The following is a 24,591-nucleotide window of genomic DNA, read 5'->3' as shown; positions in this document are numbered from 1 at the left end:
GCTTTCGACTAAATCCACTTCAACAAAGCTGACACTGAAGAGTGAAACTTCAGTGTCAAGTTCACGGAATAATTAGATGGCGGCGCCAAAGACACAAAAGATGGATCCATCCATGGTGTGGGCCTCAGCCATGAGATGAAAAGAAAGTCAACCTATTTTTAAATGTCAGTGTCTCTTTTTGTTCTGAATCTGTGCTCTACTTTGTGCCACAGATCTAAACTGGGTCAACATCACATGTGGCACCCCCGTGGGCTGGGCTGTGTGCATATGTGTGTGTGTGTGTGTGTGTGTGTGTGTGTGTGTGTGTGTGTGTGTGTGTGTGTGAGAGAGAGAGAGAGAGAATCCGTGTGAGTGCTTTAAGTGATAATCACGTGTCTTACTATGCACAGACACCAACACTTCAGAGAGGGTGTTTGCTTTGAATGAGTCTCACAGTGGCTAAACCATTAGAAATAAGCTTTTTTTCCACAAGTAATTATTGTCTATCTTCCACAATTAGGAGGGAGTATGCATTATCTGCAAATTGTTTAACTCTGCGGTGGTGCTCATTATCAGGGAGACGACTGCGTATAAGTTCTTAGGAAACACGATTGTGGATTTGTGCATGGAAAGTTTGTTTGGATTTGTGTGTGTGTGTGTGTGTGTGTGTATAAAGCCTGTGTTTGTGTTCGGCGTGCATGTAGTGCAACACTTGGGCCGGGGTTGCCCTGCTGGATTGTTCAGATTAATAGGCACTGATGATAACGCAGAAGTCACAGGGCCTGTGTGCCTAATGAAGATGGATCTAGCCGGGCCAGGCGGCGCGCAGGCACTCGGGGTGGCAGCCTGCCAGTCACAGCCAAGTGACATCTGGGAACAGCTCAATCCAAGAGCAAAAGAGTAAGATTCACTAGAGAGTACTATTTCATAACATTATCATGTTATATCATAATCCATTGTTGGTGGCTCGCAAGATTAATGTCTGCAGCCTAGCAGTTATCACTCTTGTTGTTTAGACTTAATAGTTCCAGTGAATTATTCATTTCCTCCTATTGATTTGAAACACAGCTCAGGCTGACCATGTTGACAGAGCAGGTTGACTTATACGTTGCATATCTGATGTCACTGTGAGATCGGGACCCGTGGTGGACAAAGTCGGGGATGAAAAGTAATTATACCTCGTGAGGAAAAAGGACAGCCGTCTGCAACAGGTTGCTTTTTTTTTTTTTTTTTTTAGTGCAGATTTCATCGCGCGGTGGATTTGAACAAAAGACATTTTTCCAATGAACGTTAGGTAAAGAGGGTGCCGTCAGACCGGGTCAGCGGTTCCGTCGCCGCGAGATAAGAAAGCCCATTTGATCGAGGCTGCATCCAGTGTTTGTCTGAGCAGACAAGTAGGTGCTGAGGTCACTTCCTCCTGGCAGCTGTGGCGGCTATCATGGGGCAAGCATTGATGGGTGGTGGCGTTACCTCCTGTTTCATCAGTCATAATGAGCCCTGACAAGTTCTGTGCCGCCACAATAGATCACAGGCCACACTGGAGACATAACACACCAGGCTGCAGTGTGTGCTCTACCAGCTGCATTGGCGAAGGTGCTGATAAACAATCTGGCGGGCTGGCTTGGGAAGTGGGGTGGGCCGAGGAGGAGGGGGGGCACGACTATCCACCTCCTCCACCGATGCGACACTGTTAACAAACATGGTGACCCCGCCCCCCCATCCCCAACCCGCCCGTACGATGATTAGTTTGTACAACTGTCAGTCAAGAATATAGCACTCTCACTGGCTGCTTTTGTAGCGACTGTTGGAGGAACATAAAACGGTTTAAGTGTGGACTCTAGAAACGAGGAAGTGTGTGGGTTGGGGATTGTGCTGAGGGCGGTTGCTGAAGCAGGAAAAAGTGTAACAGGAGTGTCTATTGAATAAAGTGAGATGGGCTCTTTTTCTCCCCCCCCCCCCCCCCCCCCACACACACACACACTTCCCTTTGCCGTTGCCTCTTTGACAACCACGCTAGTCCTGTTTGATATCCCCGTGCTGTGTTCTGCAGCTCTGCAGATTCCCTAGTCTCATTTACATTCCCTCAAAGCACACTTCCATTAAAGTCTCCCGTTTTTTTTTGGTTTTTTTTTTTGTCTCTTTCCACTTTCCCTCTGTTTCTTCAAATAGGTCTTTTTTCCCTTGGTTGCTGTTTAGGAGGGAGCCTTATTCCCCGATGACTACCCAGCCTATCCACGCTCTCCCTGAGTCAGTAATCAAACACATTGGCCCTAATACACAGGCTATTACAAGAGCTGTGATGCTCCATCTGCACACAGCCAGCACAATGGTGTCATTATATAAACAGCCCTGCTGCTGCAGCCAACTAGCGAGTACCACACCACGGTTCCGGCCTTAACTGACCTACCCTGGTAAATGGAGAAGTGTTGAGATGATCTGACCCCGACGTGCTCGTGGAGTCACGGGCTAAATTAACAGCGATTTTCCACCCGTTGTGAATACCGAATCGGAAGCGGTGTGAGCGTTTGTGCCGGAGCGCTAGCCTCGCGGCGAGCCTCCGCCTCCCGCTACGACCGGACGAGACCGCGTCGGCGTCGATGCAAATTTGATAGAAACAGGTTGTTTTGAAGGAATGATATCTAATGCTATTATGTTGTCCTTGCTAGTGATAGCCTCACTGAAAAGGATTAGGGAGATTAGCGATAGGCCCAACTGGAAGATAACAAAGGGGTTGGGGGTGGGGGGGTGTGGTTTGTGCAAGCTGGTATCATATTTATTATGCCGTGACATTGATTCAGGCTTTTCTGACAGCTGGCAAATGCGGAGATGCTGCGGTCTGTGTAAAATTGTGTTTACATTTCCCGAATTAGTTTTACAGTCCGGAGCGCGGTTTTCGGGCGCTTCGGAATTCCATACATGACGCCGACGGACGGAACCGGACTTCCTCTCCGTGTCACTCTCGGCACAGGGATTGAACACGCCTTCTCATTCTCGCAGCGATCCGTCATGCTATGAGGTCACCGGGGATTTTGCAACACGCACGGTGGGTGGAAGCGTGTCCACGTCATCTTTCGGATAATTAAAATAGTCTTTGCCTTACATTTGGACGTCTTCCCTCGGTTTCGGCAGGTTCGAGAGAAACAACGAGCCTCCTGCTAAGCAAAGCGCGGTCACAGATGGCGACAAGGATGGCGGTAGTGGCGTGTCTGTTACGTGTCAGTAGGATTGTTATTTTCACTTTGGAAGGTGATTGGTTTTATGGAGGTGAAGAGGGAATTAATGAATTCCATCCCGTTCTCATTTACTGCAACACGTCTTTGTATCGCTCCCTCCTGCTTTGTACTCTGGGGAGTAAAAACGGGCATCACGTGTGACAGAGCGCCAGCGAGTTAGAAAAGAGAAATACTCTGACGCCTCTGACGGGACTAACCCACAAACCAAACAGCTTTGAGTGAAAATAGATAAATAGACGAAAACATATTGTCAATTCATTCTTATTAACATATTTATATGTTACTTTTAAGCTGAATGGCGCCTGATTACACACATTTAAAGCAGCGCCAGCTGTAATTTTGATGCAATTACCGTGCAGTTTTGCACATTAGACTCTGCTGGGAAGTCTCACATATTTTCTGCTGTTGACGCATCTCCGCTATAGACATCCTACAAACATGGGAGGTTCATTTCAAGACACGGAGACTGATTTGGTATGAAGAAACAGTCCCTCGTACCTTATGAGCGTCAAATCCTCCATCAATCACGCGCCTTCTGAACCGAATAAATAGGATATGTGCGGTATTTGCGTATTCGCACCCGCCTCGCCCGGCACGATTTAGCCTCGCGCGTACAACACGGCTCATCGGGAGAAACACTTAAAGGCCAATCAAGATGTTAGTAGTTGCCATTATGTTGGATTTGAAGTGATACTGTAAACTGCAATACAGCATTTTAACAATGGGGCATCCATTCTCTCTCTCTCTCTCTCTCTTTCTTTCAAACACACACACACACACACACACACACTGCAGTGACTCATACTTATCATACTTGTGTTTCCCACCTTGGTATCAGATTCCCTGCAGTGAGGGAAGAGCATGCAGGAGAAAGAGGGCCCGGAGCAGTAGTCGCTCCGAGAGCTGCACCACCTTCTCTAATTATGCAGCAAAAAACTGTCGACATAAACTCTTTGTTCCCCCCTCTCCCTTTGATTCATGTCGGATAATGTCCCTAAATTTCTCTCTCCTTTGTGAAGAAATTACTTGTGTGATGGGAAACACATGGCTGGTTCTCATGACAGACACACACAGCCTTTATCAGCAACCCGTACCCTCTATGAAAGGACTTGTGACACCCTGCTCTTGATGAGCATGTCTGCGAAAGCAAACGGATCCTAATGATCACGGTGATTATAGCAATGATCCAATAGAAGTGGATAATGAGGTTATTTGCTTTGAATCAAGGCAGCCTATGAATTAATAGCAGAAGAAACTGAGTGCGGCATTAAAAAAAAAAAAAAAAAAAAACAAAGATGACAAAGCTTTGCCCTCTTAATATAGTGCCGCCACTGCTCCGCTTAGACAACCGCGCGTCCGTCTTTTTGGCGATACAATTGACTGTCATTTGCGCCGCCTCTTACTTCACCTCCCCCCCCCACCCACAGCCCTTCTAACCTTTCCACCAGTGCAGCAAAATTGCTGTCCATTTTCCCATTTTGTGGCCACTGGTCTCATAGGGATATGATGTTTTCCGCTCTATTAGAAAAGACACGTTGATGATGATAATGGTGGATGCGATCGGAGCAAAAAGGGCATTGTGAAGCCGCGGGCATGAAACCATCTCGCAAGCTCTGAAGTCACCACGCCTTCTTGCACTTTCCATTCTGCGCAGTGCCAGACCGCTGTGTTGATTCACCAGTACTATCAGCTTATTACGGGATAAATATGCGCATATCACGGATATGTTTTATCACCATATTTTACTTGCATAATGCCAAAATCCCGCTGTGTGTGTGTGTGTGTGTGTTCCAGTCAATGTGTCATCAAGTAAAGCAAACCGTGCTCGGACTTCGGCGTTTGAAATTTCAGCCAAAACGTGTGCCTCTGGACTGTTTATTTTCCTCCGGCTTCGCCAGCAAGATGATTGCACAAAATGCTGGAATGAAATCAAACCGTTGCATCTTTAAATTTACATCAGCGTGAAAACACCGCGTTTGGAATAAATGTTCCCAAAGCGAAGGCTGAGAAGAATCTGCGTGGTAAAGGGTTTTCTTATATTTTTGCTAAAATTCAACATATTGCCCTTTTGGTCCAATGTCACGTCTCCTTCTGGATCCTTCCGAGGTCGGATCCCTCCTCTGGCCGGAGTCAGGTTTTTTCCTTCGCTGTTGCTTCTTTCTCCCCATTCCGTGAAACTTCTTCTCCTCTATTTTCCTCTTTTTGATCCGCCGTTCGATCGGTCAGTCCTTGTTATTTCATTAAAATGGAGTCATTTTTATTGAAAAAAAAAAAAAATCAATCTATCAACCTCGCAGTTTTCTGGCCCCCTGCAATTTTTCCCGACGTCCCGCCTTCCCTCCGCACTCACTTTCTCCGGCCTTTCTCATCCTCCGAGACCTCGGCGAAAGCTATTTTTGAAAACCGCAGAGAGGAGCGCGGTCAGAAAAAAGACGGCGCGACTGATTTCTCTTATTAAAACCACAAATTGCGGAAAAAAAACCTCGGCCCCGACGCCGCGCAGGAACAGAACCCCCCCCCCTTTGACCGGAAAGTGATGGAAAGGTACTGCAAGAGGGAGCGTGAGGAAGCTTTACTGCATCTCTAGCCTTTCTTTGTCTCCTCTGCCCTCCCTCCCCGTTTGTCCTTTTCTGTCTTCTATCAAGGGTAGTCACACACAAACTCAGATTAAGACTCGGGCTACAGCGGTTAGAGGTGCTAAGTGTGTGTGTGTGTGTGTGAGAGACATAAATGTCGGCAAAAAAAAAAAAGGAAAATCTGTTTTGCACCCCGCGCCCCTCTATCTACCCCCTTTGTCCGTTGTTTGTCTCTCTCAGCCGCTACTAGTATCCTACAATATTCAACACAGTCACCCACGCAGCGACACCCGGCCAGGCTGGTTGCCGTCGGTGCCCCGGCGTCCTCGCTGGGGAGGAGGGCAAATATCAGAGAAGGTCAGGCGGAGGAGGGGCCGGAGAGGCGGCGGTGGGGGGCTGAAGCCGAATCAGTGATGATGAAGAGGGGCGTGGAGCTACCCACTCATTCAAAACCTGACAACTGGCCGGCGCTAGAAGAGGGAGAAAGGGTGCGGGTTTTTGTGCAGTGAAGGAGAAAGATTTATTTTGTATTTTTTAATCGACGTCGGAATGATTCGTTTTCCTTGCAAGTTTTGCAAAACTGTGGATTGTGTATTTTTTGAATACCCACATGGCGTGCTTGGATGTGTGTGGCCTGCAATATTAATATGTCACATAAATGACCGGCGCAGGTGGAATTTGTAATGCGGGTATTTTATTATTTAAGACGTTAAAACCGCATGCACGATCACAAAGGTCAATCACATGAAAATTTACAGCTCACCCCAAAATTCATATAACATTTTCATACCCGTCCTTAATGCGTTGTATTATATTAGATTACCTTTAACTTTTATTATTGTCTTTTATATTGTTTATTATTATTATTGTCACAACACATGCACAAGTACAGGCAACGAAATGCAGTTTTAACCAGAAGTGCGGAAGGGCAGCAGGGGGTGCTTTACAGATAAGGTACTATGAAAATATCAAACAGATGGGTATTCACATTGAATATCATGGACAGGAACTACGAACATAATTTACAAATAGAAATGTAAACTATGCTGTAGAAAATACAGTTGAAATTGATGTTAAATAGTACATAGATAAATATTGACAGTAGCTGCCTTGGGTTACTCGACGTGTATCGTGTTGTATATCACTTAAGATGTGTGTTCAGGCTTTTTTGCTCAGAAAATACCTGTTTTTATGACACCTTGAGTGCCACGCCGTTGTGTTCCATTGCATTCAAGACGTAGACATCTCGACAACATGTTTAGAATGGAATAAAAGCTCCACGGGCAGATGTATAAGATGTTTTTATCCAACGCGTGAAAGGCTATTTTGAATATGTGCTTCATGCATACAGTGGCTGCCAATGCAGTGTAATCACACGCGGTGGGACGTCGCGGTGATTGGATGTTAGCTGAGCTCTTTGTTTTCCACAACAATTGATGCTCTCTGCGCCGCTCGACGTCGTCGCCGTGCAATATTCATAACCGCGTTACTGTTTTGAATTGCGTCTGCTGCGTTATGTCATGCGCGGTCGTGCCTCCTATTAATGCAGGGACACGCAGAGGGAATTAGCGGCCGACCTGTGTGGCGTCTGAAAAATTTCGGGGTTGGGTTTTAACCCTGCCATCGGCGCGATCGAAAAATTAACCGGACGCACGCAAAAGCAGAAATTGGTGGTTATGTCGGCTCAGGCGATACCGTCTCTTCTGTTTTCTGTCTTTCAGCCCTCCCAGAGGGGCAGAGTAAGCTTTGCCGTCAAAAAATCAGAGCTAAAGTTCCAGATTGTGATTTATTTCATTAGGCAAATGAGATGTGTGAGCCCTGCGGCATTGCTGACTGACTCACCACTTTTAACACACACACACACACACACACACGATGAAGCGTTCAAAACACTTTGGAGTGACAAGCCAGTTGTAGCAACAGCTGTTGCCATGCTATGCTGCACAAAATGGCCTCAGATCTCCCGGTATGATCATTTAACTTGACCAAACGTTCTCCTCTCCTCTTTCATCCGTGCATGGAAGTCCCTTACCTCACAATTTTTCTTGTTTTTTTTTCCTCCCCCCCTGCAGGGTCACCCTCAGGCAGGGTGTAAGCCGACAAAGTGCCGCCCCCCCTAAACCCCCGCCTCACCTGTGCCTGCTGACCACCTCTCCGCTTCAGCCACGCCCCTGGTCACCGTCCAGCATGGCTCATGCAATCTTGATTATCTTCACGTGCGCTGTGGCTTTCAGTAATATCGCTCCGTCCTCACAAGGTAAGCAATGCCTATAACAGTAAAATAATAATACATGCGGCGATATTGTAAATGCATATTTACGGCGTGCATATTTGGTCCGGTGTGATCGCGTGGCTCGGCTGAGAGTGTGTAATGTCCCGTAAGTGGCCTGACCCGGCTATTGCAAATGAGGATGTAATATTTATACCGTGGCCGTGTGTGTCGAAGGTTGTAAGTATATTGACCTGCTGACCACGCTGGAAACGCGGCATTTGATTAACCAAACTGTCTCAACCGAGCGAGCGAGGTGAAGACTGCGTGAATGTCAATATCGTTTCTTGTCATCTCAACGGCAGCCGGAGCGCGGCAATTGTATGAGGGTGAATCCGCGCATGTAATGGCGCCATATGTGTGACCTCCTTGAGCGGGCCATGCGACCAGAAGATGTTTCATTTTTTTCTTAAGTTATACACCTGGCAGCAGGTGACCTGGTTGGGCTGAAATTATGCTGTGGGGCGTGTGTGCGTATGCGTGTGTGTGTGCGTCTGCTAGATGGTGTGTAAGTGGGAATGAGGAGGGATTGTGTATGGGAGGCAGTGGAGCGAAAGTAGGGACTGCTTGGTGTCCTGCTAGTGGCCTGACACACAGACAGCAGCACACCATCTGCTGCATGCTCTCAGTCAGCTCTGTGCCAACAAGCCTCTGGGTGATGGACAGCTAGCACGTTTAGGAAAAGCACAAAGGAGACGCGCGCTCGCCACGGGGAGGTGCTAGCGATAAAGCGGGAAAGGTCGAACGAAGCGACGGAGGGAGGGTTTGCATTTTAAAGTGTTTACGACTGCATGTGTCAGCGTTGGTATTAGCGGTCCCGCTGCGTGAGCTCTGATTGGCCAGGTGGCGCGATACGAGGAGGCCCCCGTGTTTCTCCATCTTAATATAGCCGCTCTCGTAACGGTGGATTTGCGTGGCGTACGTTCTGTTCCGTCGCACACATTCGGCCCCCGGCGCTACGTTGCTTTGTGTTACATGTTTGCGAATGTGTGTGTTTTTGAGAACGGGGCCTCAGACCGGTTTATGTTGCCTGGCTCTCGGGTGGAATTAATAATACATTAATAATCAATTGACTGTTTCTGCATTCAGCCCCAAAGCGCAGGCAGAAAACATTCCTGACTAATGGAATCCGTCGCGCACAAAAGCAAACACTAAGATGCTCGATGCAAGGACGCGTCGTTTCGACGTTCGTAATTTTGTCGCTCGCGTTTTGTCTCCGACCGCAGAAGCAGGGATGAAAAGAAAAGGGAACAAGAGAGAGTGAGAATTTGAAGGCAAAGGGCAGAGTTTCAACATGATGAGAGCTTCTGAATTTCCTTTCAGGCTAATCAGAACTCATTTACATACCTACAGGTTCATCACACATGGCTTCACAGTCTAATGTGCACGCCGGCTCCTCTTCGCCGTCCTGACTAATGTGCCATGTACAAATCTCATTCTACCCCTTTCTGCATCTCCTTATGTTTACCTCTAACTTTCAGGTTTGCAATGTTAAAATGTTAGGCGCAAAAAAAAAAAAAAAAACGATCACATGATCGTTCTGTTCTCTTTAAAAATGGCGCCACAGTAACATACTTGTATTACATATAAGTGTCTGAGGAAGAGTCTATTTCGTCACGCGTGCGAGAAAAAGCGTTTTGCGTTATATGTAAAATAAATCGTCTTTTTCTTTTTGGAGTTGGTGTGCAAATTTTTGATTTCTTTTTTTTTTTTTATCCAGCACCTGTCCCTAACTGGGCAGCGGCTGCGTGTGTGTTTTTCTTTTCTACCTCAAACATATTCTAATTCCGAGCCTTTTTTTTTTCTTTCTTTTTTTTAATTAAAATGTTTGCTTAGGCCTTAACTCAGTTTCCTATTTCTGTAAAAGATACAGTAGCAGGGTAACTCACAAGGCTTACATTAGTCAAGGCGAACCCGCGCTAACAGAGGCGACTAAGGATATGGAAAATCTCCCGCCAGCTGACACACCTTCCCCGTCCCGCTCGGCCGGCTCCCCGGCAAACTGACGTGCGCGGCCTGACAAACGGAACGGGATTCCTTCGGAACGCCCGACAACGTACAAGCCCTCATGTATCGAGCTGTATCCCTGGAAGCCCATTAGGCGTGTGTAATGTGGCAAGCATGCCGGGAAACCGCGGCGTACGTGGTGAAACCCTGACGCAGAGATTTCTTTCATGGCCGCGCGCACGCTTGTATTCCATCACGGCGGCAGCGGGGACCATTATAATGCTATTTGTTGATCCTTTCGGTACGAGGCGCACATGTGTGTTTGGAAATGTGTTAATCTTGTAGGTATATCTGTTTACTGTATTATTGTGAGGGCCCGGTGATGTGTATGCACAGGAGTCTGTCTGGGTATTTGTATTTACACGAGGGTGTTAACGTGTCCAGATGGATGGGTGTGCGTGCCGCTCCTATCAGGACGCGAGTGCCAGCTGACTGGTGGAATTGCATCTTCCCCTTTATTTAAGCCTCTGCTCTCAGATCAGTCACGTGGAAACTCCACCGGTCCTTTTGTGCACTTGCCGACATTTTCGTCCGTCTTCCCCTCCTCCCCTGATGAGTCGCTATTATTCAAAAGCGGCTTGTTAGGCTTTTACCGTATTTTCTGTTCCACTGTCAGATGTTAATATTAAATGTGGACGATTTGTGTGCTCCCTTTGTGTGTGCCTGTTTTAAATACTCTGTGTCTTCCTCTTTATTCTCTTCCCCCACCGCCCTCCTTAGAGGATTTGTTTTACATTTGCAATATTTGCCCGTGGCACGCTTTGGTTTAAATATGTTATTATGATTATCTAGTTTACCGGTCAGTGTGTTGCTGGACTTAAATGTGATTTAAAGCAATGGATAAGCACTGAAAATGGATCGAATATTGACCGGTGTCTGCAATGCGATGCCCCGGAGGCCACCGGACCCCCCAATGAAATTTCTTGTTAAAGGAAAAGCACTGAAGATGGCTTTACAACTTAAGTGAAATTAATTAATTCTGTTTGTAATGGAAGACTTAACAGCGAAATGGAAAACAAAGCACCAAATTGTCAGAGAATAAATGCAGAGGGGAATAATTGATGAAGCGGTGGCGAGGCGGGAGGTTCACGCCGAAAACCTTTAAGTGCGGTTTTGATCGTCTTCTGAAATGAACGTTGAGTCTCGGTCGCTCGGCGCACGGCAGACGTTTCGCGCGCCTTCGGAAATACGCCACGCCACATCAATAAGCCCCATTGGATGAAAACACGGTCGTCAAAAATCATCCAACTTAGGGTTGCAGCATGCAAGCCGTTCACTTATTAGTGAGCCCGGCTCAACAACGGTCTTTCTGTGACTTCTTCATGCATCCCATCTTTGACTGAAAGGTGAATTGGTTTCTTTCTTTGCTCTAATTTGGTGGAACTTTTCCCGACTTGCATCCAGAGGAACGTTCGACCCGCCGGAAATCTGGAATTCACCGGCGGCAATTAGGCTTTGCAGGATTTCGGTTAATGCCGAGCAAAATTCGTTGATACTATCTTCCAGAATTGTTTGTCTTCGACCGTTTTCTCATTAGTGTTTAACCCGACGCTCGATCGGTAACCGCCGCACGGCGGTAAATTCGTAAATATACATTGGAGAAAAAGGTTCTTCCTGCCTGCTGCATAATTACAAAACTGTTTGCGCTCACAACATTTGCGGATGAGTGCGCCTATATTTGTAGTTATGCATTCCAAATCTGGATAGCACCCTTTTGAGTGAGACTCAGAGGGAAGAAAGATCTTTGTCCGCATTTCCATTTGCTGGTAAATTTAGAGATCTGAAGCTTCCGTGTTGCAATCGAATGTGCTCAGGTTTTTATTTTCACCCGCTTGCCCTCCATGATAATCAGGAATGGGATCTGGGGCTGACCTGTGTGGCCTCAATTTCTAGGTGATTAATTTTTGTTGTTCCCCAAAACGGAGACATTAAGGCAGTTTGAGTACCTTTTTTTTTTTTTTTTTTTTTCGCAAATGATTAAACTTTTCCTTAAAGGGACCCAAGTATGTTTTGCACACAGGGTTTTTCATATCATGCCAGTGTTCCTTGGGCACAGTTTCCACTGTTTTACTAGATTTGACAGTCTATTACGCTTCATTTTATTTGTATCGATGCACTTTGTTTGCAGGTGTTCAGTTGGAAAATCTGTGGAAGTGACTTTGTGTTTTGGAAAATCTATTCAGGGGGCAATATACCAGGGTGAAAATATATTTAAAGATGGGCCTGTGCAGTTTTTGCAATATTTTTTTTGTCTCTTTGTGTCGCAGTTGTCCTTGGTTGCTGACAGAATCTCCAAATAGGGACAGTTTTCAATGCGGTTAGCGCACTACAATGCACAGGTTGATAATAATTTTTCATAGAGGGCTGCGTGAAGAATTTGTTGTGTCTTTTTTATGACTAACCTGACAGTAATTTCAGGACCTGACGCTCTATCTTGGATTTTACAATCGGAATTCACCAGGGAAGTCAGCTTTTTGTCCTGCAGCACTACATATAGTCCATACATAAACGCTTACATAGATACACAGACATACACATGCATATACATATGTGTATTTATATATATATGTATGTATATGTTTGTATATGCATATATACGTATATATATGTGTGTGTGTGTGTGTGTATATGTGTATATATGTATATAATTACAGTATATATATATTTATATATATATATATGCACACATTCACGCATGCATACACACAAACACACACACTCACTATATATCCCATTCTTTTTACCCATAGATATTTATTTTCAGTCAGGCTTGTAGCGATTATTTATCAGTGGGATAAAACTGTGCTATGCAAAGTTGATTCTTTTGTGCATTATGCATTGAGCACTGAGCTCTATTTCTATAATATCAATGATATTAAAGCAGAAATGCAAGTGAGGAAACATACCACCCCCACTATTCACATCAAAATGTATTGATTCTACAAAATGGTTACTATTATTGAGCCCCTTGCTTTATTGAAAAGGCTTCCACTCTTGAATTTCCCATCTGACATGCACGTGTCCTCTGTGTTTATAAAGAGAGGCTGCAAACACGCTGCCTGAATAGAGTGTCTTCTTTCGCCGAAGGTGTTATTTATTTTTTTCATCCCCGCTAAATAGAACAGTGCTATCTGTATAGAAACAGTGCTGTGTTTCCATTATGTTTTCCTATTTCCTCTGACATGAGTATTATCTACGCAAACAGGAAAAAAGAAAAAAAAAAATAAAAATACATATAAATAGTATATATATAAAAATAATATATATATACTGTATTTATTTACTGTATATATATGTATATATAATGTATATATATGTATATATACATTGTATATATATATATAGAGAGAGAGAGAGCGATACATATATCTATATAGATATACTGTGTGTATATATATATATATAGGGAATTTGCAATGATGTACTTTTCCAACTCGCCTTCTCTCGTGCAATGAGTAAATCAAGCTTTGCGGTCAAGAACTCCCACAGGTGTGTTTGTGTCAGCTCATCAATCAGAGCCACCGCCGCCCCCAAGCGTGACATCAACGCTGACCTTGCCTCTCTCAGCCTACCTGCACCCAACACCTCTGCTTATGACCCTGACAGCCATCCAAAAATATCAGTGGAGTCTAAATTTAAGGCTTCCCTGGCTCATTATTTAATTAAAAAAAAACAACATATTTTCATGGGAGATTTATTCTAACACACCAATTACAGTTTGCGGTTCCAGACTGCGTGTCGTGCAATGTTTTGCCTATTGGAATGGAGTCTTGTCAGTTGCACATAGAGAAACTGCATTTCATGAATAAATCTGACGTTGTCCGTACATAGGTATTACATGGCGAGTACAAGGATGTGCTCATATGAATATCTAGATTGTGCTTTTTCTGTAGGTTTTGAAATATATTTTAAAAATCGAGCCTATGAAGACTATGACAGGTAGATGGGGAACAGCTTCCCATTTCCACTTTTGCATTTAGAGTTAATATTAATTGTGCATTGTAATGCATTTATTCAAATGTATCAAGTTTCACCGGGATTCAACAGTTTAGCAGGTGAATTTCAGTAAATATCTCTGCAAGCCAGCAGCAGCAGGCATGAGATTGCCTCTCTAGCTGTTCACCATTTTATTTCATTTTCGCATATTTAATGACATACTTATGTAGCATCTTTAATGGCCGTTGCCTTTCAAGCCATCTGCTATTGCATCTGTTTTGAGATTGACCACGAGGCTCTTAAATAGTCCGAATAACTGATGATCCGCGTGTGTGTTTTCTCTATTTTCCACTCAGCGGCAAGTCGAAAAAGGCCGTCTTCGCTGCCGCCTTGCGCTAATTGAGCATCTTTCTTCATATCATCTGGAGTTTGCAATAATGAACTGTTGTAAAGCCTATTTCACCCTGTTCCTCTCTCGCCGTCTCCAGTGTGTGTTTTTAAGCTCTCGTCGCCTCGCTATCCTATTAGCAACAGTCTGTGCTTTTCACTCCTATCGCTCCCAACACTCGCCTCTCATTTTCATCCAATCTCTTCGCTCTCTTCTCCCTAAACACCTCGGCTCTTACGCCATCTCTCTGCTCGGTAACCCCCTCCCAACCCCGCCCCCAAATATCCTTCCTTTTTTGCCGTCCTCGCTTGTCATAACAACGCCTCTCCGACTCGATACCCCCGTCCGGCTTTCTTCCACTCGGCCGATTTCCCCGTCCTCGTCCTGCGGCCGTTTTTCCGTAAGCGCGCGACTCTTATGGTTGCCGTTTATTCCTTTTGCACTATTGTTCTGTCTTTTTCCTCTTTTGGCACTTGCTGGCCACCTCCCTCGCCGCATCCCCGGCACCGGGGGTCCGCCGTGCTCTTCAAAGCTCTTCGCTGAGAGCAGTAGATCACAGAGAGGCCTGTGTGAGTGAAAGGTTAATGGACGCCCTTTGAACATATATTGGGTCGGGGTGGAGGAAGGAGGGAGCGGCTCGGCCAGAGTGGCGGCGTGTTCTTTTAAACCTCCCTTTGAAGATGACGCACGCTTCCCCCCCATGTGTCCGTGCCTGTATACAAGGTCCGGCCTTTTTGTTTATTCATTTGTTCATAGGGTTGTGTGCGCGCATGTGTTTTGTATTCGCGCCGAACTGCGCATTTGTACCCGTTTTGTTTGATTGTTTGTGTTGTAGTCGTGTCTGTTGGGGTATGTTAGTTCGTGTACATTGATTTGTGTACCGCAAACAAGCCTCTACATAAAGGATTGAGGACCGCGCTCCTGTTTGTGCAGTCTTGTGATCGCCGCCTGCTTCCTCTCAGGGCCCGAGCTGAAGGCTCTGTCGCCATGAAGGACTGTGTGTATCCGGCGTGTTTCGGTATTCTTTCGTGCAGGATCGCTCTCGTGTTTGTGTCACGAACATCATGTGCTTGAGAATGTATATATGTGTGTGTGTGTGTGTGTTTACTTGTCATATGTTTTTCCGGACTGCAGATTGCTAATTACCGGCAGAGATGGAAGAAGAAAAGGAGGGGGGGGGGGTGAAAAAGGGAAGGGTTTAGGGACGTGAGCGCAGAGGCGAAGATGGGATGGACAACGGAGAGAAGAGGGGAAACCTGAGAGTAAACAGTTTGGTAAAAAGTCGGAGGAACAGTGGCGTGAAAAAGGGGGAGACGGGGTCGGAGAAGAGATGGGAGGCGTCGGTGCTTGATTTAAAAGCAGAGGGAACAGGTTTACTACACCGCAGGTAAACAAGATAGCATACACAGATAGGGAGCATTCAGCCAAAGGTACTTAAAATTCATGGAAATGAATTAAATGAAAGTCATACGCTATGGATAAAGTGCAAGGCGCAAACACCGGAAAATGCAGACTCACAATCAGACACACACAGGTAGCCCTCATTGTATTGCATATATAGAGGTTAATTATATGTCGACAGCAGCAGCAGCAGCAGCAGGATGGGGCTTTGGCTGTCGGCTTTCTGAACAGGTCTCTGGATGTGACTTGAGAATTTTCCAAACACACACACACACACACACACACACAGACGCAGAAACTCTGTCTCTCTGACAGCAGGCCTTTGCAGGATGCTCCTTCTCCCTCTCGCATCTCTCATTCTCTCCTTTCTCTCATCACTTCTCAGTCTTGACGTTCTGTTTTCCTCAGCCTCCTCTCTCTCTCTCTCTCTCTCTTTCCGCCTCAGCTGCACCTTCTCCTCATCCCGGCGGCTGTATCCTCGCAGCACCTACAGCTCACCCAAGCCCGGTGTTTACGTGAATCTAGGTCTGACACGCAGTCCCTGGTTTTGCTTATTACGATATGTGCTGGAAACAAAGAACAGGAGCGGAGTTTTAGCCGGGCCTGTGGAATAGCTGGTCTCCCAGAGGGGAAAGGAGGATATCTTACCAGTTGAATCTCATGCTTAATCAGGCTGATTTTTATTTTTGGCTACGCTGTTTCCTCCCACTGTGGCACTTTTATTGCATAATTAGGCGCCATGGCTACCAATGAAGTGGTTTGACAGTATGAGCACGTCCTGTCTCGCCTCCCTCCTCAAGTTATGTGTATGTGTGCTTTGCTCTGTGTCTCAGTGGCTTTTTAACTGCCCGTCTTAATCTCTCCGCTATTCCTGCTAGTTCCCCCTACAGCAAAGTTTGTCAACACACACACACACACACACACACACACACACACATCCGCGGAGAGTTTTATGGGATGGATGAGGGCTTTGGTTCATGAGCGTTTGCCTGCAAGAATTCAAGTGCTTTGCGTGTGTGTTGAACGAGGGTGCATGTATCTCTCCTCCTCCAGGTTTAATTCTCTTATGAATGATGTAATGTTATGGGCTGTACTGTAATTCAGTTCATTTGGAGGCCCGCGTTGCTCAAAGGCGTGTGGCCGTCTCTGCCCGGGACCCCCCGCCTGTGAACGCGTGCGCTTTATTGCTTTTATGTTCGTGACGAATAACGGTCCTCGAACTCATCTTATAGCGGCATTTAGGTTGATGGTTTCTATCTTTTCCTATTGTCGTCCTGTCCCATTTACTCATCTGCTCGGTTCTTCCACTCTCCGTGAGTCGGCCTGACTCGGCTCCATCGCGGCGGATGTATGTCATTTTTGTGCTGCTTTTTGCTCTGACCTTATAGCGCGGCTGGTGACTCCCCATGCAGTCGCTCTTCATCTCATCTTCACTGTCTACTTTGCCTGTAGGAGACAGGCGGGGGATTCGCAGGAGATGAGACAGCATCATAGCTTTCAGTCCGGCATTACCTCCTTCACTACACACCAACACACACACACACACACACACACAGGCTTCCCTAAGATCTCATAGCCCCCCATCCCCTGCATCCTCATGTTAGGCCTTCTAGGTTTGTCTTTGGATGTCACTTTGTCACAACCCCTTAGCTTGAAGCCTGCCTGGATGTGACAGTTTCAGCCGCATCGCCTTCGCCTGTCTGCGGTGACAGGCCATGCTCCAGCGAGTCATTACACTAACTCGCAGCGCTAAGTGAGTCGCTAAGATACAGCACTAAGCTGATAAAACACTGGAGAAATTGGGAGGGAGGATTCTCAACTAGGGAGGGACTCCCGTCACCGAGACAGTTTTGTCCAATGAGTGTGAAATGAGTTTTTTTTCTTTGCCAGCTTTACGAAGGCACCGACCTGAATTGGCTCTTTGTGACAGCGGTGAGACGGACCGCATTTGCAGATCCATGAAATGCTACTTTTTTTCCCGAATAATTCCACCGCTACCTCTCCGCTAAAAAAAGGACAAACCCACCTGTTTGCCCTCGGGCTGTGTCAAAGAACATTGAAGAATTTTCAGTCGTCTCTCAACCGGCGGTGCCGCTTGGCCCGTCTCTTCCTTGGCACCACGCTCCGACGCTATGCAAATGGGGTAGCATTAAGAGATGACTGCTGGAGCAGCAGAGGAGCCAAGAGGGTCTGATCACATATCGGCCCCCTGAAAGCCAGTCAGCCAGCCAGCTAACCGGTCAGCCTGGGGGTCACAGAGCTCCACAAGTGTTATCTCACTGCTGTGACTCAATTGCAGAGTCACTATCGCGGTCCCTGGCTGGCTGCAAGGCCAAACCGCCTCACTTGATGATTTCTGAAAAAACACAATACAATGTTTGTGATTATGCAGACCGAGGTCAAGTTGATAGAGATTAAGAATTCAAAGCGCTTTTTATGATTGAAAGCGCCTCGCTGCCTCTGAAATGTTCCCGCTATTGTTTGCAGAGAAACAACTCTTACCTGATTCACTGGGAACTTTTCAAAATTCTGAAGTGATTTAAATGTGAACAAACAGCGAAAAAGAAAATCTCAAATGCACCCCACAAGAAGTGCCATTGACATTAATCACTCAAGTCCCATGACAAGGACTAAACCAAGACTCATGGAAAGCCTCAAAATATATATTTGGTCGAGCTTTGGTAACTAATGCTTTTTTTATCATACACTGGTTTAATCATGGCCGTCCCACAATCCACAATCAACAGCACATACATACGGCACGCCTTGTGTGTGTGTGTGTGTGTTTGTGTGTGTGTGTGTGTGTGTGTGTGTGTGTGCGCGTGTGAATCAGATTGACTGTGGTAGACCACAGGTGCAATAAACTTGAATTAAACACCCATACTGTACACTAAATAGAAGTTATTTTTAATTTGATCTGCATTCAGGTCATTTTAGTGCTTTTACGCGGGCAAAAAAAAAGGATTTCTGATATAAATTTTTAATATTAATAAGATAAGAGCCGTGTGGTTTTGCCGGATGGATAATGTAGATAAAATCATGGAATTATGTTTCATAATATTAGAAGAAAGAAGATCTAGAGTGAAATTGGAGGCTATTTGTATGCAAAAAAAACAAAAAAAAAAAGGATCTAATTTTAAGCACATAGTTTCCATGAGCAGCTGCTGAATCTTACATTTTCTCCAGCTGGAAATGTCACGGAGAATTTTATTCTCTGTCAGGCTGCTCCGTCATACTTCCTGTTTTTCGAGTGACACGGCGTGCGGAGGGAAAGAGAGTGACATAAACACGGCTGTACAACAGGCCCTGCCGTTTCACTTTTGGCAACGATTGTTTCCATCACCGTGTTTATGTCTCAGGGCGGATTTAATTCCGTCAATTCCGTTCTGGCTTTGCTTATCATTTAAGACAATGATTTAGACATTGCAGTAAACACTGTGACTTCTTTTACACACAAACTGACTATTTTGCCGTTAAAAATGTCCACGACGCCTTTTATTTATATTACACAATGTTAGCTCTAGATCCAGAGGAAGACCGCGGAGATTTATGGACGGAGCGAGAGAGGATATGAGGTCTGTTAGTGTGAGAGAGGAGGATACAGAGAATAGCATTAGAGAGGAGGCCGATTTGCCGCGGCGACCCCTGAAGAGAAAAGCCGAGAGAAAAAGAAGAAGGTGTTAGCTCTAGACAGACTAAACATCCTTGATACCATTCAGAGGCAACTTTGAAACTCTTTCTAAAAAACTCTGGTGTTTAAATCAAAAGGCCAAACTTGCACGCATTGATCGTGAGCAGAAGCAAATGTTCCAGGCTGATCTTTCAGCAAAAAACAAGAAGTGGTATCACGGCGTTGCAGAAAAACTAGTGACTAGCGGACAGGCTAACGGGGCTGACAAACAGACTCTTAACGACGAAAAAACACTTCTCTTAAACGCCGGCGGATCCCCGAAAAGATGTTGATGATTAATGTGCAAGCTGATGAGGCGCTAATTAGCTCATGTCCTGGCAGATCCGGCGCCTTGGATGCAAACATCACCCAACTGCGAGTCCATGTATTGTTACTGTTTTGTACTGCAAACAGTCGTTACTTCAAATGATACCACATTTCACATTCCTATTCGTGGGGGCAGTGGAATAGATGTGGAAAACAGAATGAATGTGTGCAAACCCGTGTTCTTGTCAAAGGTTTTCTTTCCCCCCTCAGGCTTTAATTACCAACTACGCATAATGATTCAAATCAAATCACTTCTCTCTCTCTTCCTCTTAATTTGTACGGCGCTTCTATTATAAAGTCAACCGCTTCATCCCCTCACGCCACGGGCTCCGGGGTGAAACCGTGCCTCTGTCGACACGCGCCTTCCCCGTCCGTCTCCCGAACGCGTCGGAGTCCATATAAATCAGCCGGTATCGCTATTGAATCAGCTTTACCTCCAACCTGCGCACCGATTGTTCGCCACTTCCAACAGATGACAGATATAAGCGGGGTTTTCGTATACAACAGGAGGTGAGTCGTAGGCTATACGTACGGCTGCTGCCGGGAAAAAAAAAAAAAAACACTCTGTCATTCAGTATTATGACAGACGTGACCACTTGTGTATGCGCGTGTGTGTGTGTGTGTGTGTTTTGACTGAAGAGACCCTGAAACCTTAATGGATTCCTGTAGAGTGAAGGACAATCATAGCCCATGGCCAGTCCAGGCTTATCCTCTGCTCATCTCATCTCGGCTCAGCTCAGAGCCAGCCGCGGCTCCAGCTAGGCCCCGGGCCATCTGGCTGACACAAACACATACACTCTCTCTCCCTCCCTCTCTTTCCATATTTGTCTGTAAATATGCCACTTGAAAAAATCTCACAAATCGGTGTGCAAATTGCATCTCGCCGCGTTTCGCGGAGCAAAAACTTACCTTAAATCTGGGACTTGTCAAAATGCGGATGTGCAGGTGTGAAATCTGCAGGTGTGAAATGCGATACAATATGGCACAGGTAGATATTTCCAGTCGTGCTAGAAATAGGCAAGTTATCGCATTTGCTTCTGTCGTCGAAGCGTACTCATTGCTACGCTCAATTATCGCTAAGCATGCACAATAACAGCCAGGTTGGAAGAAGAAAAACCAGAAAATGGTAATGGATTTAGTTTCATTCATCATTTTCCCGTATAAAATCGGACCGTTTCCTCACTTTGACGGAGTAAACATTTACACGTCACCGTTTAGTCGGCGAGCTGCAGATGATATACTGCGCCAGACGCAACCGAACAATATTTAGCCGAAGTTATTTACACAAACGCTCGTCGATAAGCATAAGTACACCAATGAAAATGCCCCGTTATCAATCAAAAACAGCGCCGAAACCGTCAAAACGGCTCAGTCGTAAGTCAGCCGGCCCTCGCGTAATTAAACCGACCGCTTCTTGGTCGGTTTCCACCGAGAGATGAGCCTCTCCTATTGACGGAGGATCACGGCACATATATTTACCATAGTTAGGGTGCATAGTGCGTTATAACGTGTGATCTCCCCCCCTCCGGTGAGGGCTAATTTTCCTTTGGTGTTGATCCACGCTGTGAGTGGGCTGTTATCATTCCTGTCAGACCCACTTCAGTTTTGCTCCTCTCCTGGCTTTCTGTGCGGTTCTAATTGCCGGCCAGCTGCACGCCGCTGTGTACTTACACCGCAGGGTAGTTAAAAGAACAAGGCCACACACTGACAATGCTTATGGTAATCCCCGCGTGACATCAGGACCGGGCGTACGTATGCATGTGGGAAAACCGTTCGTGTACTTGACCGGGAAAGCGCGCGTCCGCGTGTTCATTTACAGCTAAGGCTTTTTAAATTTGCGCACCGATGTTTGTTCGCCCGGCCTCGGCCGTCGCGCGCTTTTTAATTAGTATGCACTTTTGCATCTAGGTCTTCGTGATTTGGCGCTGGCGGTTCATGCCGGCGAGGCATAAAAGATTTGAAGTCAGCCTGTGCTCGTCATTCAGCCTTAATGGCTCCGGTTGCACAACCGAACTCAAGTCCCCACCGCATCAATGAGTGGCATTTAGAAATATGAGCAAGTCCAATGGCAGTGAATCATGTAGCATACCACTGCAGATAATGTCGGGGATGACAGGCATTGACATTGACCCAGATGCGCACTCCCCTTGAATGGACAGTGGCTTAAACCTAAGCAGCACTAATTCAGTGTCAGTCGGGGAAATCGGCGCCGGCTGCAAGTTTCTCCGCCGTCATTAAAGGGGAAGAGGGGCCCTCTCGGCGCCCTTATCTGGCGCGGGGAGCCGGGGGGGGGCGGTGTTGTTCTGGCCCAGCTTTCTTCTGGCCAGCCTAGATTTGCAATTACGTCGTATCTGCCATCTTCGGCTTAATGACAATGCAGACGAGAGTCCGACCAATATGACTCTGCTGAGAGCAAACAGCGATTCCCGACAATCTCTCTGAAAAATACGTGAAATCGAGTACCGTTCGTGTTTTGGACAAAAAAAAAAAAAAAACCAAACACTTTCAATGCTTTTAAACCTTACCAGATGTAACCCAATGGATCGGTCTAACATTTGTTCCCAGCAGGGGATGTCATTTCGCAATGTGTTTTTCCATGGAGGCGAACATTAACATCTGTAAACAGTTTCCAAATACAGGAATCTGTTATTTGGCCAAAAAAAAAAAAAAAAAGAATCGATCGCATTTTCCAGCCGCAAAAATCTCCCCAGCAGTCAGCGGTGTTGTGGAAAGAGGTCACGGCGTCGGCCACTTTGAAAAGATTCCAGCGCGTACCTTTTACCTTATAGCGTTTTTCTGAGTTCAGCACCGCGGACAGCTCATCCTGGCCGTGCTCGCTGGCAGGATTTGAAGTTACCCGGCATCACATCCAGCGTCTCCGCCAGACTGCTCTCTCTCACCTCTCTCTGTTTTTGTTTGGCCTGCGTGCTCTCGACAGCCAGCGGCCATTTTGTTTTTCTTTTCTCTTTTTTTCCTTCGCTATCGGAGGTGGGAGGGGGGGGCCGAACGGAGCCGGATAAAGATGCGGATAAGGAGCGAGCCGGAAAGACAGCGACTGTCACACTCGTGACTCGTAGACCTGTTTCGTGACTCTCAGACCGGCTCGGTGATTAACCCCGCCGACTTTCCTCCCCCACCCCGCTCCAGTATTCTCTCCGCAGCACACCGAGGTAGCGCGCGTGTCGGCCGAGGGCCCGAAAGAGGTGCAGGTGTACAGCGAAATTAATTTCTATTTTTTTTCTTTTTTTTTTCATAGCGTACATTTTGTTCGGCGGAAAGACCAAACAATGCCGGGAAGGATTCAGTCGCCTCTCGGAGGAACCCGCTGATATTCCGCGTGTAGGAGTTTGTTAACATTTGAGACTCTCAGTTTGTATCACAAGTGGTGCGATATGGCGTCGGACGAGCTGGCCTGGCTGTAAATCCTCCGCCGTCGTATGCGATCTGCGATTGCCACCGCGCGAAAACCCGGGATGCCGGTCTGCGCCTCGGCGGTAGAGAAATGCTCATGAAATTAATCATTCAAAAGGATCCCGTTTGTGTTTTTCCTGCCAAAAAGGAATTCATTTCACTTTTTTGAAGCCCCGTTCTTTCATTTCCAATACAGCGAGAGAGCTTGTTGTCTTTGCGGCTAGCAGCCAGTCGCTTCGTCTCTCACACACACACACACACACACACACCCCCGCTCCACAAATTACATCTCCGTGTTTGGACCCGGGTCCGGAACCCTCTCTCTCGAGCCGACGGTCTAATAGAGGTCGCCGTGTCTTTTTCGGATTCTAAATCCCTCGCAGGCAAATTGTGTTCATGATTTTGGGGCGGCATAAATAAAAATTAATTGACCTGATTTTAATTTAATTCAGCGAGGTGAACGGCAGTGGGCTGAGCACACAGCCCTGAGCGCACTTGGCGCTTAATGTCGTGGCGTTCAAGGTTTTACCTCCTATCGCGAGTGACTCACGAAAGTACGGTATACGGTCAAACGACGACGCGCGGGTAACGATCGGATCAAACGGCGAGCTGGAGCCGAGAGTACGTGTTTCTACATTTCGTCCGATAATAAAGCGGCGGTTGAGTACATTGTCAATAGCGTCTCCCTCTCTCTCTTACCTCCTTAGCGCTCGGCCGGTCAATGATGGCCTTTGGACTGATTCGTCGAGAGCTGGCTTGCGAAGGCTATCCCATCGAGCTGCGCTGTCCTGGAAGCGATGTCATCATGATTGAAACGGCCAACTACGGCCGCACCGACGACAAGATCTGCGACGCCGACCCTTTCCAGATGGAGAACGTGCAGTGCTACCTGCCCGATGCCTTCAAGATAATGTCACAGAGGTAACTATCGATTCGCTCGGGTCTCGCGCTCCGGCTCGAGCCGGGGCCTGTTACCGCCCTGGGAAACAAGATACTGTTTCACAACATAATTTGTCCAGAATTTCCTGCTTTTCTTCCTTCCGGGGTGCTTACGTGACGCGCGGAATACTGATGTCAGCATCCTTGTGCAGAACACGTCTGCATCTTGATGTGTGTGTCAATGGTGGAAAATGTGTGTGCATCTGTGGACATGTTTGGGATTGTTGCAGGAGTATTTGTAAGGCTTCCAACAGCTGCTCTCAGTGTTTGTGTTCAGCATCTTCCACCTCTAAGCTCAGATCAATGAAAGCCCTCTCCTGGCTATCCGTCACGCATGTAATGGAGGCGGTGGGCGCTAGCGCGGGGAGGGAGCGCGAGAGAGCGAGAGAGAGAGTGAAGTGGCAGGGGTTGGAGGAGAGAAATGAGGGTGTAAAGGAAGGAGAGAGGCCGCTAAA

General features: G+C 46.5%; 1 protein-coding gene across 2 annotated transcripts in view; it reads left to right on the top strand.

Annotated features, from left to right (window-relative positions):
- Window positions 1-24,591, top strand: part of adgrl1a (adhesion G protein-coupled receptor L1a) — an 89,619-nt gene that overhangs the window by 29,189 nt on the left and 35,839 nt on the right. The window contains exons 2-3 of one of the 2 annotated variants that reach the window (XM_086176342.1): window positions 7,861-8,045; window positions 23,905-24,118. In XM_086176342.1, coding sequence (XP_086032468.1) covers window positions 7,976-8,045; window positions 23,905-24,118 — 284 coding nt within the window. In that variant the 5' untranslated portion in view covers window positions 7,861-7,975. Of the gene's footprint in view, window positions 1-7,854; window positions 8,046-23,904; window positions 24,119-24,591 lie in introns of those variants that run through there. The other variant, XM_086176343.1, reaches the window with a different exon arrangement.

Source organism: Fistularia commersonii, chromosome 28 (genome assembly GCF_037954325.1).
Source record: "Fistularia commersonii isolate RoL2024-O1a breed Wild chromosome 28, RoL_Fcom_v1.0, whole genome shotgun sequence".
NCBI classification, from domain to species: Eukaryota; Metazoa; Chordata; class Actinopteri; order Syngnathiformes; family Fistulariidae; genus Fistularia; species Fistularia commersonii.
The sequence above is the reverse complement of the archived record's forward strand: the minus strand, read 5'-3'. Positions and strand labels throughout refer to the sequence as shown.